This window comes from Hemiscyllium ocellatum, chromosome 39, assembly GCF_020745735.1.
Source record: "Hemiscyllium ocellatum isolate sHemOce1 chromosome 39, sHemOce1.pat.X.cur, whole genome shotgun sequence".
Taxonomy (NCBI): domain Eukaryota; kingdom Metazoa; phylum Chordata; class Chondrichthyes; order Orectolobiformes; family Hemiscylliidae; genus Hemiscyllium; species Hemiscyllium ocellatum.
Window position 1 is genome coordinate 36,300,122 of NC_083439.1, and position 17,538 is coordinate 36,317,659.

The 17,538-nt window shown below is 42.0% G+C and overlaps 2 protein-coding genes across 4 annotated transcripts in view; both read right to left on the bottom strand.

Moving 5' to 3' along the window:
- LOC132834270 (inactive cell surface hyaluronidase CEMIP2-like) overlaps nt 1-12,249 on the bottom strand; it is a 184,724-nt gene extending 172,475 nt beyond the window's left edge. Inside the window, exon 1 of the mRNA XM_060852976.1 lies at nt 12,219-12,249. The gene's annotated coding sequence lies outside the window, so the exon portion shown is untranslated. The remainder of the gene's footprint in view (nt 1-12,218) is intronic.
- Nucleotides 1-17,538, bottom strand: part of abhd17c (abhydrolase domain containing 17C, depalmitoylase) — an 84,087-nt gene that overhangs the window by 15,772 nt on the left and 50,777 nt on the right. The window contains exon 3 of one of the 3 annotated variants that reach the window (XM_060852981.1): nt 15,491-15,538. The exons of the other annotated variants lie outside the window; for them this stretch is intronic. Coding sequence (XP_060708964.1) covers nt 15,532-15,538 — 7 coding nt within the window. The 3' untranslated portion in view covers nt 15,491-15,531. Of the gene's footprint in view, nt 1-15,490; nt 15,539-17,538 lie in introns of those variants that run through there. 3 annotated transcript variants of the gene reach the window in all.

Genomic DNA, 17,538 nt, shown 5'->3' on the forward strand with positions numbered 1-17,538 from the left:
GGACATAGTAACTCTATTCAGCCTGTAATAATTTTGTTTGTTGCTAAAGTAAGCAGCAGCTGTTTATTGAGTTATTTACATCTTTGGTTAATGTATGGTGGCAAATTCATTAACCAAAGCATGTACATTTACCTGCATTATGAGAGTACTTTAAGGTGCTTTCTACTAGTTATTATGCAGTAGCAATAACCACACTTCACAAAATAACACTATTGACTGGTTTGCCCTGCATTAAATCGACATTTCCAAAAACAAATTAACTGCGGATGCTGGAAATCTGAAACAGAAACTTCTTTGGACAGGTGTTCTCTCCCAATCCCACAGATGTTTTCACCTGCCTCCAACACTCTGCTGCCACCTGGACCCCTCGTTCTGGCACTTAACTTGTTCACTGTCACATCGACTGTTCTTATCAATTGCCTTAACCACTCTGTCTACACTCCTTGCTCTTCAATTCAATCATGAATTTGTAATCAAGCCTTCCAATAAGGGTATTGCTGTTCTACATTATGAAGGCTGAGCAACAGCTCTCTGACACCTCCTATCTCCTCCTGGTCCATAACCCTACTGCTAAACATCAGGCCATTGTGTCCATGACTGTCACTAACCTTATCTCATCTGGGGATCTTCTCACAACAGCCTCCCAACTCGCAGTCCCCAACCCTGTCCAGCCCACTTCTACCTTCTCACCAAAATCCAGAAATAAGACTATCTGGACAGACTCAGTATTTCTGCCTGTTTGTATCCAACAGAACTTATTTCTTCCTACCTTGACTCAGATTGCTTCCCCCTAACCCAGTCTCTGACTTACATCTGTGATTCTTCTGACGCTTTACTTCATTTTCAAAATTTCCAGTTCACAGGCAGTAGCCACATTCTCTTCACCACAAATGTACAATCCAAAGGATTGTAAGCTCCCACCTCAGTCACCTCCAATGGGATGCCATGATCAGACACACATTCCCCTCCCCTGTCAACATTCTGTTGTGACGCATTCCCTCCAGGACACCTTGGTTCACTCCTCCTCCATCTCCTCACACCCTCATGGCACCTTCCATGTAACAGCTGACCATTTACCTGCTGACTCCTAATCATCTAAGGCCCCAAATGTACCTTTCAGGTGAAGCAGCAACTTACCTGGACTTCATTCAATCTAATCTACTGCGTTTGCTGTTCAGTGTCATCTTCCCTTCATCGGGTGGGACATGGCAAAGGCTGGGTGACCGCTTTGCAGAACACCTACATTCTGTCTGCAAAAATAACTCTGAACTTCAAATTGCCTGCCACTTCAACACACCAGCATGTTGCACGTCAATATTTCTGTTGCAGCCTGCTGCAATATTCCAGTGAGCCTCACTGCAAGCTCAAAAAAATGACATCTCATTTTCCACTTGAAGATCCTGCAGCCTCTAGGATTCAACATCGAATTCAATAATTTTAAAGCCAGAATCCATCCTTCCATTTTTTTTTAAACTCACCCCACACCCGGTCATGCATGGGTTGCTTTTAGCACAGTGACCCATTCTCACGTACTCCTTGGCTTATTATCACATTATAAGGGTTGCATTCGGTATAGCTCACCCACTTTATCCTACTCAACTCTTATTATAACTTATTCAGATTTTTCTTCTGTCCTGACCAGGTATCCATAATCTCATTTATCTATCCCTTTCATGTCTCTCAGCTCCAACTTCAACTATCCCCCGCCATTCCAAACTTCACATTCAGCATAAATACTACTGTTTCCTACTTACTAACAGTTCTGATGAAGAGTCACTGGACTCAAAGTATTAACTCTGCTTTCTTCCCATAGATGCTGACAGACCTGCTGAGCTTCTCCAGCAATTTGTTTTTGTGACCCTTCCACAACTGTGCTTTTCTTCCCAGTTTAGATCATGAAGTTTGAATTCCAGCACAATTATATTCTGAATTCTCCCAGTTCAGTTTGTTTTTTGGCATCAACCTTTTGTTTTCATTGCAAAATGCTTAATTAACTTAATGCTGAACAGAGATTTTGGTGCTCCTGCCAGAGTTAGTTAATCTCTATTCTTCCACTACATAACCCACCAGCTCAGGATTTGAATATAATGCATTACTGGAGTGCTCAATATCTGTTGTCTCAACTTTTTAGGTCATTACTAATGACTGAAAGGGATTATCTGTACTGCATAAAATTCAATCCAAATTACACACAAACATGGAAATGTAGAGGTCTTTGCACACATCAAATGAAGAAGGAAGCTTATATCTGCCATGTACAATGTTTTCTTGTGTTACAAAGATGAAGCTAGGTTCCTTTAAAGTCAGAAAATTAACCTTAAGTCATTGGTCATTGAAGAAATGACAAATTAAAATTGCTTCTAACTTTCAGGCTCTGGGCTAAATGCATTAAGTGAATGTCATTTTTTTTTAAATGATGTAGAGGTGCCAGTGTTGGACTGGGGTGGACAATGTTAAAAATCTCAATGCCAGGTTATAGTCCAATAGATTTATTTGGAAGTACTAGCTTTTGGAACACTAGCTGATAAAGGAGCAGCGTTCTGAAAACCTGTTCTTCCAAATAAACCTGTTGGACTATAACCTGGTGTTGTGAGAATTTTAACTGTCAATTTTTAAATAATTTATTTTGTGTCTGTGATGCTGGACATACAAGTACATATTGGATGCAAAACACGCCCACATTTTCTGCAGCATTAGCAATATTTCACATTTCTTGTATTGTCACAATAAAGGTTACAGTTCTTCACGACCACGGTACTGGTTCAGCATCCCGCGGCAACAGTTTAAATTTTTGACCATGAAATGCTTCCTGTTTAGTGAACCAATTATTGGTTTGTTACAATAATAACCTGAAGCAAAGAGTCTTACAACCACTACCTGTTCTTGTTTGCAAAAACTAAAATAACTGAGGTGGCTGCAAACCATTACATAGAAATAGAAAAAAAATACAGAATCACAGAATCTCTACAATGTAGAGAGGGCATTCAGCCCATCAAATCAGCACCGACCTTCCATCCACCTAGACCCCAGCCCCTACCCTGTCCCCATAATCCATATTTACCACCTAGTCTGCATATCCCTGGACACTACTGGGTAATTTAGCATGGCTAGTCTACCTAGCCTTATTTCATTTGACTGTGGGAGGAAACCAGAGCATATGGAGGTAACCCATGCATACACAGGGAAAACATGAAAATGCCACACTGCCAGTCACCCAAGGCTGGAATCAAACCCAGTAGCAGAGCTAACCACTGAGCCACCATGCCTCCCAGCAGAGCATGTAAAGAACTTAGTGGGCTGGATAGTAGCAGAAGGAACCATTTTATTAGGAGAAAGTAAAGACTGCAGATGCTGGAGATCAGAGTCAAGAGTGTGGTGCTGGAAAAGCACAGCAGATCAGGGCAGCATCCAAGGAGGAGGAGAATCAACACTTCGGGCAAATGCCCTTCATCATGCTTATGCCCGAAATGTCGATTCTCCTACTCCTCAGATGCTGTCTGACTTGCTGTGCTTTTCCAGCAATACACTCTTGACATTTTATTTATTAGCAGACTTATAGAGGATTAGAAGAATATAAATCGTATGTTTATAATGCATGTTTATCACAGGGTAACGTTGCAAAAGGAAGCTGTTCACCCCATCATGTCTGCACCAATGCTCCAAATGAACCAAGTGTGGGGAATAAGATTTGTGAGGTACAAACTCAATTCTCCCTGCGAAAGTATGATCGAGTGGTAATAATAAAAATGTGGCTTCAAAATAGTGAGAGCTGAGTGTTTTGTATTCACATATACTAAGAGTACACTAAAGTCGGGATAGAAAAAGACAAGTTGAACAGCAGTACTGATTAAGGAAGATATGGTAATGTTGGAAAGAGAGGATGACCTTGAACAGGCAAAAATGAAAGCCACTTGGCTGAAGTCGTAGAACAAAAAGGACATGATCGCACTACTCAGGTATTCTGTGTTGTGAACTGAGAGAGAGAAAAAAAAGATAGAGCATCACATATCTAAGAAATCATAGATGTGCAAGATCTGAGCAGTATCTGGCTGAATATGGTATCCACAAACAACTGAAGTCAATAGGAATAGGTTGATAGGTGTGATTCCAACCAATCCTAAAGGAAGATGGTTGCAGTTGTTGGAAGGCAAACATCTCAGTCTAAGAAATCATAGCAGTAGTGCATCAAGATAATATTCTAAGACCTACCTTCATCTACTTCAATAATGACCTTCCCTCCATCAGGTCAGAAATGGGATGTTTGCTGATGATTGCACAATGATTAGTACTACTGATGACTCCATACACACTGAAGCAGTCTGGTTCCATATGCAGCAAGCTGTGGACAACTCCCAGGGTTGGGCAGATAAGTGACTGATAATATTCATGCCATAAAAGTGCTAGGCAATGATCATCTTCAACAACAGAGAATCTAACCATTGCCCACTGACATTCAATGGCATTACTATTACTAAATGCCTGACTGTCAATATCCTGGGGGTTGCCACTGAGCAGAAGCTGAACTGGACCAGTCAAAACTCGACCTATTCTTGGGAACTAGGGTAGGGTAGGTGACCAAAGTGACATTGGGGGAGCACTTTGGGACCAGTGACCATAGTTCTATTAATTTTAAAATAGTTATGGAGAGGGACAAAACTGTCCGCAGGTTCAGGTTCTGAATTGGGGCTAGGCGAATATTAGACAGGAGCTTCCAGGCTTTGATTGGAGTAGTTTGTTTGCAGGCAAAGAGACCTCTGGCAAGTGGGATGACATAAAAAGTGAGATAGCTAGCATTCAAAGTCTATGCGTTCCTGTGAGGGTGAAGGGCCAGGTTGGCCAGAATAGGGAACCCTGGATGACAAGAGATATTGAGCTTTGACCAGGGACAAAACAAAAAGGTGTGACTCAGGTATAGGGAACTGGGATCAAGGGAATCCCTGGAGGTATAAAGGAATAAAGGAGTTTACTGAAGGAAGAAATCAGGAGGGCAAAAAGGGGGCAGGAGATAGCCTTGGCTGAGAAGATTAAGGTGAATCCAGAGGTACTTTAAGTATATTAAAGGAAAAAGAATGACTAGAGAGAGAATAGGGCAGCTCACGGACCAAAGTGGACATGTGTAGAACCGCAGGAGATGGGCGAGGTTCTCAAAGAACATCTCTTCTGTGTTTACCATGGAGAAAGACAAAGACTTGGGCAAGTTAGTGGTGATATCTTGGGAACAGTCCATATCACAGTAGAGGTGGTATTAGATGTATTCAAATGTATGAAAGTGGATTAATCTCCTGGTCCTGACCAGATGTATCCAAAAACACTGCAAGAAGCTAAAGAAGAAATTCAGGGGCCCCCGCTGATATTTTTGCATCATCATTAGCCACAGGTGAGGTCCCGTAAGACTGGAGGGTAGCAATTACTCAAGAAGGGCTTCAAAGAAAAGTCTGGGAACTATAGACCAGTAAGCTTAACATCTGTGGTGCTAAGTGACTTGAGAAGATTCTGAGGGATAAGATACACATGCATTTGGAAAGGCAGGGTTTGATGAGAAGTAGTCAGCATGGCTTTGACAGTGGGAGATCATACCTCATAACTTTGTTAGAGTTCTTTGATAAAGTAACCAGGAAGGTTCGAGGGCAGAGCAGTAGACATAGGCCTTACTAAAATCCATGTAGATTTTGTTAGGGTTCCACATGGTAGGCTGTTCTGCAAGGTTAGATTGCATGGAATCCAAGGGGAGCTGGCAAATTGGTTACAAAATAGGCTTGGTGGTAGGAAGCAGAGGATAACAGTGGAAGGATGCTTGTCAGACTGGAAGCCTGTGACTAGTGGAGTGCCTCAGGAGTTGGTGCAGGGCCCATTGCCGTTTGTTATCTATATCAATGATTTGGATGAGAATGCACATGACATGATTAGTAAATTTGCTGATGCACCAAAATAGGCGGTATAGTGGGCAGTGAGGAAGGTTCTCAGAAAGTGCAGGAGGACCCTGATCAGCTGGGGATGTGGGCCAAGAAATGGCAAATGGAATTTAAAATAGATAGTGTGTCGGAAAAGATCTGCCACCCTGCCAACCCACAATGGGCCCACAAAAATAAAATTGGCCAAACTGTACCAAAAATCGCCCAGAATGCCTCAGCAGGGACCAAGCACACTGACAAGCAAACTAGACAGTACTCATGGACAAATGAATACACCTCAAGCACCCACTAACGACAGAGCACCACAGCTATCCCAAAGCCCAGAGGGCAGTTTCACAACCCAGCAACACCAAAGCCACACAAAGAACAGATCAGACAGAGAGGCACCAGCAACAGCACTACACCAGGATGGGACAATGGAAGCACCTCACTGCTTCAGAGGAGACATTAGTACCTACCTACGAAGAGGAATGGGAGCTCTGGACCCATCGACACAGTCAGAATGTTGTTTTGTGTAGAGAATTAGGACATTCCTCCACTATCATTTTTCCAATTAGCATCATTGTAACTACATTACTCCATTTCCAGATACATTATATTTTGCCCCATTTCTAATTGGCCCTATTGTACAGGATTGTTATAAAAACTGGCTTCTTCCTCAGCTCGAGGAAGAGAAATTCTCGGCTACCTGGGCAGATTGTCTGTGCTGTTACAGATTAGTAAATTTCTCTTCAGCGGTATCGCTTGTAATAAGCAGCATGTCAATTTCACCCGGTCTAGTTTGTGTGGTCTCTACTTTTTTGGGCAAATTTATCCGACATAGTGGGAGGTCTTGCATTTTATAAAGTCAAATCAAGGTAAGAGTTTCGTGGTGAATGGTAGGGCCTTAAGGAGTGTAGTGGAACCGAGGGATCTTGGAGTTCAGGTGCACGGTTCTCTGAAAGTGGAGTCACAGGTAGACAGGGCAGTGAAGGAGGCTTTTGGCACACTGACCTTCATCAGTCAGGGCTTTGAGTACAGAAGTTGGGAAGTTATGTTGCAGTTATACAAGAGTTGGTGAGGCCGCACTTGGAGTATTATGTTCAGTTTTGGTCACCTTGTAATAGGAAAAATGTTATTAAACTGGAAAGAATGCAGAAGAAATTTACAAGGATGTTGCCTGGACTCAATGACCTGAGCTATATAGTGAGGTTGGACAAGATAGGACTTTCGTTTAGAGCATAGGAGACTAAGGGGGGACCTTATAGAGGTGTACACAGTCATGAGAGGCATGCATAGGATGAATGCACACAGTCTTTTTCCCAGAGTTGGGGAATCAAGGACATCAGTTTAAGGTAAAATGTTAATGATTAATAGGAAACCTAAGGAGCACTTTTTTTTAAACACAGAAAGTGGTACGTATATGGAACGAGCTGCCAGTGGAAGTGGTTGAGGCGGGTACATTAACAACATTTAAAAGGCATCTGGACAAATACATGGATAGGAAAGGATAAGGATATGGACCAAGTGCTGGGAAACAGGGTTAGCATGGATGGACATTTTGGACCAAAGGACCTTTCTCCGTGCTGTAAGGCTGACTCTATACAAACACTGCAGCACAAAAATCAGTTCGAAGCTAGAAATTCCGTAACTAGTAACTCACTTCCTGTTTCCCTAATGTCCACCATTTACAAGGCACACATCAAGTGTGGTGGAATAATGCCCACTTGCCTAGATGAGGGCAGCTCCGATAACACAAGAAATTCAACACAATCCAGGACAAAGCATTCTAAGTGATTATTTGACACCTCATCCACTTCCTACAACATTCATTCCTTTCATCATCAATGCAAACCATGTGCAAATTCACTGCACAAATTTACTGAGATTCCATAGACAGCACCTCCCAATCAAGGAACACGATTAATTGCAAGCTCCTTTTCAAGTCACACACCATCTGGACTTGGAACCATATGACCATTCTTTCACGGTCACTGGATCAAAATCCTGGAATTTCCTTCCAGCAGCACAGAGGATTTCTCCCAAGCACTGCAGCAGCTCATGAAGGTTGCTCAACACAACATAATGTTAACCTAACCAATGTTGCAGTTTCATGAATTCAAAATGGAGAAAGAGGTAGGTTTCATATACAAGATAAACTCAAAGGGAAATTAAAGCAAATAGGAGTGAAACTAGTGGAACTCTAATTCGGGACTGGGTCAGGGTGGCTGGGGAAAAACAAGAGAATCAGCAAACACAGCTGAACATATGACTTCAATTAAGCCCTTGCACTTCTTTGTGAAAATAGGTAAAATATTAATAATAGTGGGAAAAAGCTGAGCACTCTGTCTCTAGCATGCCCTTACAACACAGGGTGGTTTTAGCAGTAGTGTTAAAGGTGGTGAGTCACTTGACCAGAAAAATGTTACTTAAATGTCAAAAAGCACGCAATTATAATGCAAGAAATACATGTCTCAAGGTGCATTGCATGGTTCTTCATGGTGCGTCATTTTCTAAAATGAATTATACAGAAAGGAGCTCAGTGTTATGCCCTGTAATACACATTATCTTAATTAAACTACACAAGTTAAAAGTATCATCTTAAGTAAACACAGACTGTGGTAAATAAGAGTTCAATTATTTGGTGCAGAAATCACGTAGGAGTAATAGCTTTTCTGGTTGCAGGACAGAGTACAAGAGGAATTGTCTGGCTTTCATTTTTCTTTTCTCTTCCCTCCCACCACCCCTCAGAGTTATTGTTATCATCAACATCTAAAAAAAAACGATCCTGAATGCCTGCATTCTATTAATAAATTACCTTCAGTAGGTGGGAGAATGTCTCTGTTCATTTTAAGCAACTATCTTGCAGAAGAAAAACACACATTAGAAGAATTGTTCGCATTTGATTCAAACAATGGAACAAGTATGCCTAGAATAGATTTGTGTGCCTATAATTTTGACTCAGAGGGCAAGACCAAGTGCATGCTATAATGGAAAGAACATTATTTTGTGTTACCAGCTATTCTGCCCGGATATTGATAAAAAATAAAATAGAAAAAGAAATGGACATAAAGCTGTAACAAATGTTACACTACATAGAGGTTAACCTCACAATTTTACAGTTAGTTGGACACTTTAGGAGATGGTTGTTTTGTAAAGTAGCATTAACAGGCACAAGACTCTCAGCACAAGGACAGCCATAAAATCAGAGAACACTGGAGTCTCCACCTAAATCAGAAGGCCTGGATTCAAGCCCCACCTGTTCCACAGGTGTGTCGTAACATAGGTTAGTTAAAATATCTCAAAGCACTGGCAATTTGGCACAGCATCTGGTAATATTGGGATGCAGCTTCAGATTGTCAAGCTGTGGTAGTTATTTTAGCAAATAGCAAAATTGAGAACTGGGAACCATGATTTGAGATCTTTGGAATGAATGATCTGCTGTTAGCCCAATTCAAACCATCGGGCCCAAACCACAAACTTTATGGTCATTCAGTCAATCTCCGAACATGTTCAGACCTCAAAACAATCACCCCTAACTTCCTTCCCCAATGTCTGCTGATGCCTGACATGATATTCCTGGTAAAGCATTAAAACACAAATCTCATGACTAAAAATTATAAACTGGGCAGGATCAACTCCCATAACCTGGACCATAAGAAATAGGAATAGATTTCTTAGATTCCTTACAGTGTGGAAACAGGCCCTTCAGCCCAACAAGAACAATCCATCCAGACCCATTCCCTTACATCTACCCCTGCATCTAACACTACAGGCAATTTACCATGGACAGTTCACCTAACCTGCACATCTTTGGATTGAGGGAGGAAACCGGAGCACCCGGAGGAAACCCACGCAGACACGGGGAGAACGTGCAAACTCCACACAGACAGCTGTCCGAGGTGGGAATTGAACCCGGCCCCCTGACGCTGTGAGGCAGCACTGCTAACCACTGAGCCACCGTGTCGCCCCAATAGGAGAAGGCTGTTCAGCCCTTTGAGCCTGCTCTGCCATTCAATAGGATCATGGCTGATTAGACACTTCTCATGTCCATTTTCCTGCCCTTTCCTAGTAATCTTGATTCTCTTGCTGATCAAGAATCTATGTCAGCCTTAAATACACAAGACTAGAGATCAGTCAAAAAGTGTGGTGCTGGAAAAGCACAGCTGTGAGGATGAGGAGAGTTGATGTTTCAAGCATAAGCTCTTTATCAGGAATGAGGGAATGTCCAAGGGGATGAGACATAAATGCGAGGGGGAGGGGGGTGGGGAGATAGGGCTGGGAAGGAAATGTAGCTGGGAATGCGTTATGTAGATGAAGGTAGGGCGTGGTGGTGATGATAGGTCAGAGCGGAGGGTGGAGCAGACAGGTGGGAAGGGAGATGGACAGGTAGGACAGTTCAAGAGTGCGGTGCTGATTTGGAGGGTTGGATCTGGCATAAGCTGGGGGAAGGGGAGATCAGGAAACTGGTGAAATTGACATTGATTCAGTGTAGTTGGAGGGTCCCAAGACGGAGGATAAGGTGGTCTTCCTCCAGATGTTGGGTGGCTAGAACTTAGTGATAGAGGAGACCCAGGACTTACATGTCCTTGATACAATGGGAGGGGGAGTTGAAAAGTGTTTAGCCACAGGACAGTGGGGTTGATTGGTGCATGTATCCTGACGGTCATCTACCTATCGCATTCCCAACCCCCTCCCCGCTTAGCCCCTTTGGGCACACACCCCACATTCCTCATGAAGAGTTTTATGCTCAAAACGTTGACTCTCTTGCTCCTCAGATGCTGCCTGACCAGCTGTGCTTTCCCAGCACTACACGTTTTGACTTAAATACACAAAGACTCTGCCCTCAAAGCTCTCTATGGCAAGGAGTGCCAAAGGCTCCCAACCCTCAGAAATTCCTCATCTCAATCTTTAATTCTGAGACTATGCCTTTGACTCTAGACTTACCCATAAGAAACACCCTCAGCATTTACTCTGTCAAGCCCCTTAAGAATCCTGTATATTTCAACTCAATCACGTCTCATGTTTTTACACCCCAGTGAGTACAGTCCCAAACTGTTTAACCTTTGCTCATAAGACAATACTTCCAAACTGGAAATAACCCATGCAAATGTTCTTTTAACTGCTTCCACTGAAATCATATCTTTCCTCAAATAAAGGGATCAAAATTGCTCACAGTACTCCAGATGTTGTCTGATCAGCACCTTATACAGTTGCAATAAGACTGTTATACTCCAACCCCATTGAAAAATGAGTAAAAAGTGAGGTCTGCAGATGCTGGAGATCAGAGCTGAAAATGTGTTGCTGGTTAAAGCATAGCAGGTCAGGCAGCATCCAAGGAACAGGAAATTCGACGTTTCGGGCCAGAGCCCTTCATCAGGAATGAGGAAAGTGTGTCCAGCAGGCTAAGATAAAAGGTAGGGAGGAGGGACTTGGGGGAGGGGCGATGGAGATGTGATAGGTGGAAGGAGGTCAAGGTGAGGGTGATAGGCCGGAGTGGGGTGGGGGCAGAGGGGTCAGGAAGAAGATTGCAGGTTAGGAAGGCGGTGCTGAGTTCGAGGGATTCAACTGAGACAAGGTGGGGGGAGGGGAAATGAGGAAACTGGAGAAATCTGAGTTCATCCCTTGTGGTTGAACGGTTCCCAGGCGGAAGATGAGGCACTCTTCCTCCAACAGTCGTGTTGTTATGTTCTGGCGATGGAGGAGTCCAAGGACCTGCATGTCCTTGGTGGAGTGGAAGGGGGAGTTAAAGTGTTGAGCCACGGGGTGGTTGGGTTGGTTGGTCCGGGTGTCTTAGAGGTGTTCTCTGAAACGTTCCGCAAGTAGGCGGCCATTGAAATATGAGCCAACATTCCACTAGTCTTTCTGATTACTTGCTGCACCTGTGTTGTAGTTTTCTTTTTGTGCATGACTACCCCCAAATTGCAGCCTTCTACAGTTTTTCTCCATTTAAATAATACTGTTCTCTTGTTCTCCCTTCCAAAATGAACAACTTCATCTCTTCCCACATTATACTTCATATGCCAACTTTTGGCCCACTTTCTTAACCTATCAATATCTCTAAATTGTATCCTTCTTGCAACCTGCCATCCCACCAACTTTTGTGTTTCATCTGCAAAATTTGGCTACAGTCCATTCACTTCCTTCCCCGAAATCATTAACATGTATTGTAAACAGTTGCAGTCTCAGTGCCGGTCCCTGTGGAACCCCACTGGTCACAGGTTGTCAACCTGAAAAAGGAACCTTCAACCCAACTCATTGCTTTGTGCCCAATAGCCAATTCTCTATCTATGCCACTATACTACTGCCAACACCATGGGGTCTTACCTTGAGTTAACCTTTTGTGAGGAATCTTTTGGATGCCTTCTGGAAGTCCAAATACAACACATCTACTGGCTCCCATCTATCCACACTGGATGAGACTTCCTCAAAAATAACAAATTAATCAGACATGATTTGCCTTTCATAAAGCCGTACTAACTCTGCTTGATCAGATTATGATTTTCCAAATTTCCATGATTATTTCCTAAATAACAGATTCCAATTATTTTTAACAATAGATTTTAGACTAATAATTTTTAAGCTATTTTAGGCCTATAGTTACCTGCATTGTGCCCCACTTTCTTTTTGAATCAGGATGTCACATTGGCAGTTTTTTTTAATCCTCTGGTACTTCTCCAGAATGGGGATTTTTGGAAACCTATAAATAATGCATCCATTATTTCTTCAGCTTCCTCTTTTAGGATACTAGGATGCAAGCCATCATTTCCAGGGGATTTATCTGCCTTTAGTCTAATGTTTTTGTCTCATACAACGTCTCCAGTGATGATGATGGTACTTAATTTCTCCTATGTATTCTCAAGTATTAATGGGCTATTTGAAGCATCTTCCTCTGTCAAGACTAATACAATGTATTTGTTTAACTCTGTTCCATTTCCTTGTTCCCCAAAACTGTCTACCTAGATTAATTTCTAAGGGAACTATGCTCACAGTTTTCTTTTTAGGAAATAGCTTCCTTTTTAGCTATTTATAAAGAAGTTCTGAAAGTCAGTTTTTATATTCATCACTAATTTGCCCTCATGGTTTATTTTCTTAATACCTTTTTAGTTCTCCTTTGTTAGATTCTGAATTTATCCCGATCTTTGGGGCTATCACTGACTTTTGTCTCTATTCTGCTTTTTCTCTCAACTTAATACTATCCTTAACTTGCTTGGTTAGCCATGAATGATTTATTCCTCTCTTAGAATCTTTCCTTCTTACTGGGATATATTTCTTACTGAGTGTGACAAATTATCTCCTTAAACATCTGCCAGTGCTTGTTTACTGCCATTCCTGCTAATCTATCCCACCCAGTTGATTTTAGCCTAAGGATTTTTCCTTATTTCATTATAATTCCTTTTGGTCAAGTAAACACAGTTGATTCTGACCCAAATTTATCACTCTCAAACTGAATATTAAATTCTATCATGTTATGATCATGACTTCTTGGGGATCTTTTACCATTTATGAAACTTGCTTTATCCAAGATAATCTGCTCTGTGGCTAACTCCATGACATATTGCTCAAGGAAACTGGTTCATGCTCCTGGTGTGTACCAAGATTGTAGGCTTGTGAAACATTCTGCGCTATTGGTACAAATGTTAGCTTATATAGTCTTTAATAAAATTATTTCTGTGAGCAAAAATTACCATTTATAATCAAGTAATGATCGATCTCCTGCATTTTAGAGAAAGAAAATCATCATTTTTCATATATCTCACATTTACATCAAGCCCTGATTTTCAGCTAAACTCAAGCTCTTGACTCACTGAAGTCAAGAATTGCCCTGGTGCAAACCTGCTCATTGATGGAATCATGGAACATAATTAAATGTTTAGCTCCTTCCTTTGGTGTACATCAACAAGATGTCAAGGATACCACCTCACTGGTATGTGCTGAGTTCCCACCAATCCTGCCTTTCAATATGGCAACATGGTTCAAGAAGGAACAGGGTGAGGTATCTATTGTTCAAGATTACAGAGCTCAAATATTTATGCAGCAACAAGAGAATTCTAGATGCTGGAGACTGGAGAAAATTTGTTACACAGCTAAGAGATAAGTGTGTAGGCAGAGAAAAGCTGAGCACATTGCTGCCACTGCAAGACAAAGTTGCAAAATATATCAAAGAAAAATGACAGAAAGGGCTCTCTGTTTCTTGACAAGCTACTTGAATCTTTACCTTAAGAAAAGGAAAAAAAATAGGTATTTCAAATTTTAAAGCCCACTTGAATGCTGCATGCGGTATCTAAAGAGTAATAATTTGTACTGTCAGAAGACTCTGCTTTCACAGCAAATAAAAGCCAAGTATTAAGACAGAGTTAGCAAGCCAAACTAAATCAGCCTCATTATCACTGGATTCACAACACCATGAAATTCAAACAGTGATCCTTCAAACTGCCCAACTGTTTCTAACCAGTCTTTATGGATAACAAATTTTGGACACCAAGTTTAAACTCAAAAATTAATAATTAACTTTAACAGAGCACAGATGGCAAGGTAATCAAATTAATATCCATGATCTCAAGCCAAATCTTCTTCGATTAGAACCCCCACTCAGAAGTCACAAACAGACACAGTTAATGGATAATTAAAAAGTAAAAGAATTATAATTTGCCAATCAATAAACAGGTTCCAACAATTGATAGCAGCAAAATAGCACTTCAGCACAATCTGCAACCTCATTGCCCAACATATCCCCAACTCAGCAATAACCATCAAGTCATGGGATCAACCCTGGTTCAATGGAGTATGTAAGAAGACTTGTCAAGAACAACGCGAGGCATGTCGAAAAATGATGTGTCACCCTGGTGAAGTGACCAAACAGGACCACCTGCATAAATAGCAAGTGGTGTACATAGCTAAATGATCTCACAACCAACAGCTCAGATCTTCAATCCTGCTACATCCAGTTGTGAATGGTGGTGGACAATTAAAAAAGTCATTGGAGGAGATGGCTACTCCACAAATAACCACATTCTCAATGATGGAAGAGCCCAGCACATTAGGACAAAATATAAGGCTAAAAGCATTCACCACATTCTTCAGCTAAAAAAGTGCTGAGTGGATGATCCATCTCATCCTACCCCAGTGGTCCCCAGCGGTCCCCAGCTTTACAGATATCAGTCACTCCATATTATACCAAGAAATAGCTGGCATGGTGGCTAAATGGTTACTGTGGTCAGCACCAGGGATCCCAGGTTCAATTCCACCCTTGGGTGACTGTCTATGTAGAGTCTGTGCACATTCTCCCTGTATCTGCATGGATTTCTTCCGGAGGCTCTCGTTTCCTCCCACAGTTCATAGATGCGCAGGTTAGGTGGATTAGCCATAGTGTCCAGGGATGTGCCAGCTATATGGATTACCGATGTGAAATGCAGGATGAGGGGATGGGGTGTGTGTCTGGGCATGATGCTCTTCAGAGTTTTAGCGTGGACTCGATGGGCTGATAGAATTCCTACAGTGTAGAAGCAGGCCTAAATTTCTATGAACAGAATTGCCGGAATGCCAAAGTCACCAGTTAATACAAATAAATCTGGCAGACTTGAGAAATATTTACTTACTTCTTACTGACTTGGGATCTTTTCTCAGAACCTTCAACAATTCAGTGACTAGAGAGAAATTGGAGAGAAACTAATGAGAGAGCAAAACCAAGCAGCATAAATCTCTGGAAGGCTCCAGAAAATCTCACTGCTTCTTGTCAAAGCCCAGTAAGAACGGATTCTCTTTGACTGACCAATTCAACATCCAACCAGCTTCCAGCACTAAGCACAGGAACAGCTCAATACTGATTTGTCTGCAGTACCCTTACATAATACAACTTAATTGATTATCTTTTCAGGCCAGTTACCAATGGAAAACATCTTTGTTCTCTTTTAAAATCAGTTGTTGTTCCAAATTCAGAGCTCAATTCTTAACTTCAACTCAGTTCCAAACCATAAAAATTTTTTTAAAAATAGCGGTGGTCTCTTCAAAAGTACTGCACATGCTGGAGATCTGAAATAAAAACAGAAACTTAGCAGCTGCGGCATCATCCGTAGATAGGAAAACAAAGTTAAAATTTCAAGTCCAACTTGAGTTCTTTGGAACTAAAGGGGGCTGTAAAATAATAGTTTTTACCCTGTTGACAAAAGGGGACGAGAAAGAGTAGAATGAGTAAGGGTGCGCAAGCCAAATCAAAGGGAAGCCAAATGGTAGATGATCTACACAGATGCAAAATAGATGCTAATCAGGTTATAAAAAGTAGAAAAAAGTCAACCTCAGATGTGTTCACCAGCTCTCACTCCTCCTGATAGCACTGTTGAAGTGGGGTTCCCATTTTCAGGTACTCAGTATCTGATAGAGGAATCTAACAGCAGGAAAAGGTGCAACATTTACCTCCAAATCCTCTCTCCCATTATCTTCATTCTGCCTCAATCACCATTCATGACAATCCTAAGCCTCTTGTGGACACAATGCCAATTTACACCCGCTTTGTGGTTTAGAGTCAGAGACGTACAGCATGGAAAAAGACCCTTCTGTCCAACCTGTCCATGCCGACCAGATATCCCGACCCAATCTAGTCCCACCTGCCAGCACCCGGCCTGTATCCCTCCAAACCCTTCCTATTCATATACCTATCCAAATGCCTCTTAAATGTTGTAATTGTACCAACCACCACCACCACTTCCTCTTCCATACACGTACCACTCTCTGTGAAAAAGTTGCCCCGTAGGTCTCTTTTATATCTTTCCCCGCTCACCCTAAACCTACGCCCTCTAGTCCCCGACCCCAGGGAAAAGACTTTGTCTATTTATCCTATCCATGCCCTTCGTAATTTTGTAAACCTCTATAAAGTCATCCCTCAGCCTCCGACGCTTCAGGGAAAACAGCCCCAGCCTGTTCAGCCTCTCCAACCTTGGCAACATCCTTGTAAATCTTTTTTGAACCTTTTCAAGTTTTACAACATCTTTCCAATAGGAAGGAGACCAGAATTGCACGCAATATTCCAACAGTGGCCTAACCAATGTCCTGTACAGCCGCAACATGACCTCCCAACTTCTGTACTCAATACGCTGACCAATAAAGGAAAGCATACCAAACGCCTTCTTCACTATCCTATCTACCTGTGACTCTACTTTCAAGGAGCTATGAACCTGCACTCCAAGATCTCTTTTTCAGCAACACTCCCTAGGACCTTACCATTAAGTGTATAAGTCCTGCTAAGATTTGCTTTCCCAAAATGCAGCACCTCGCATTTATCTGAATTAAACTCCATCTGCCACTTTTCAGCCCATTGGCCCATCTGGTCAAGAATATTGAAGGTTTAAGGAGTGTCTCTAGTAACATCATTCACTGAGATACTAAGAGACAAAATAAATTAAGGTTATTTCTCATACCACACAAGGTAATTTGGGAAACTGACTGTGTGGAGTTTGCACATTCTCCCTGTGTCTGTGTGGGTTTCCTCCGGGTGCTCCGGTTTCCTCCCACAGTCCAAAAATGTGCAGATTAGGTGAATTGGCCATGCTAAAAATTGCCCGTAGTGTTAGGGGCAGGGGTAAATGTAGGGAATGGGTCTGGGTGGGTTGTGCTTCAGCGTGTCGGTGTGGACTTGTTGGGCTGAAGGGCC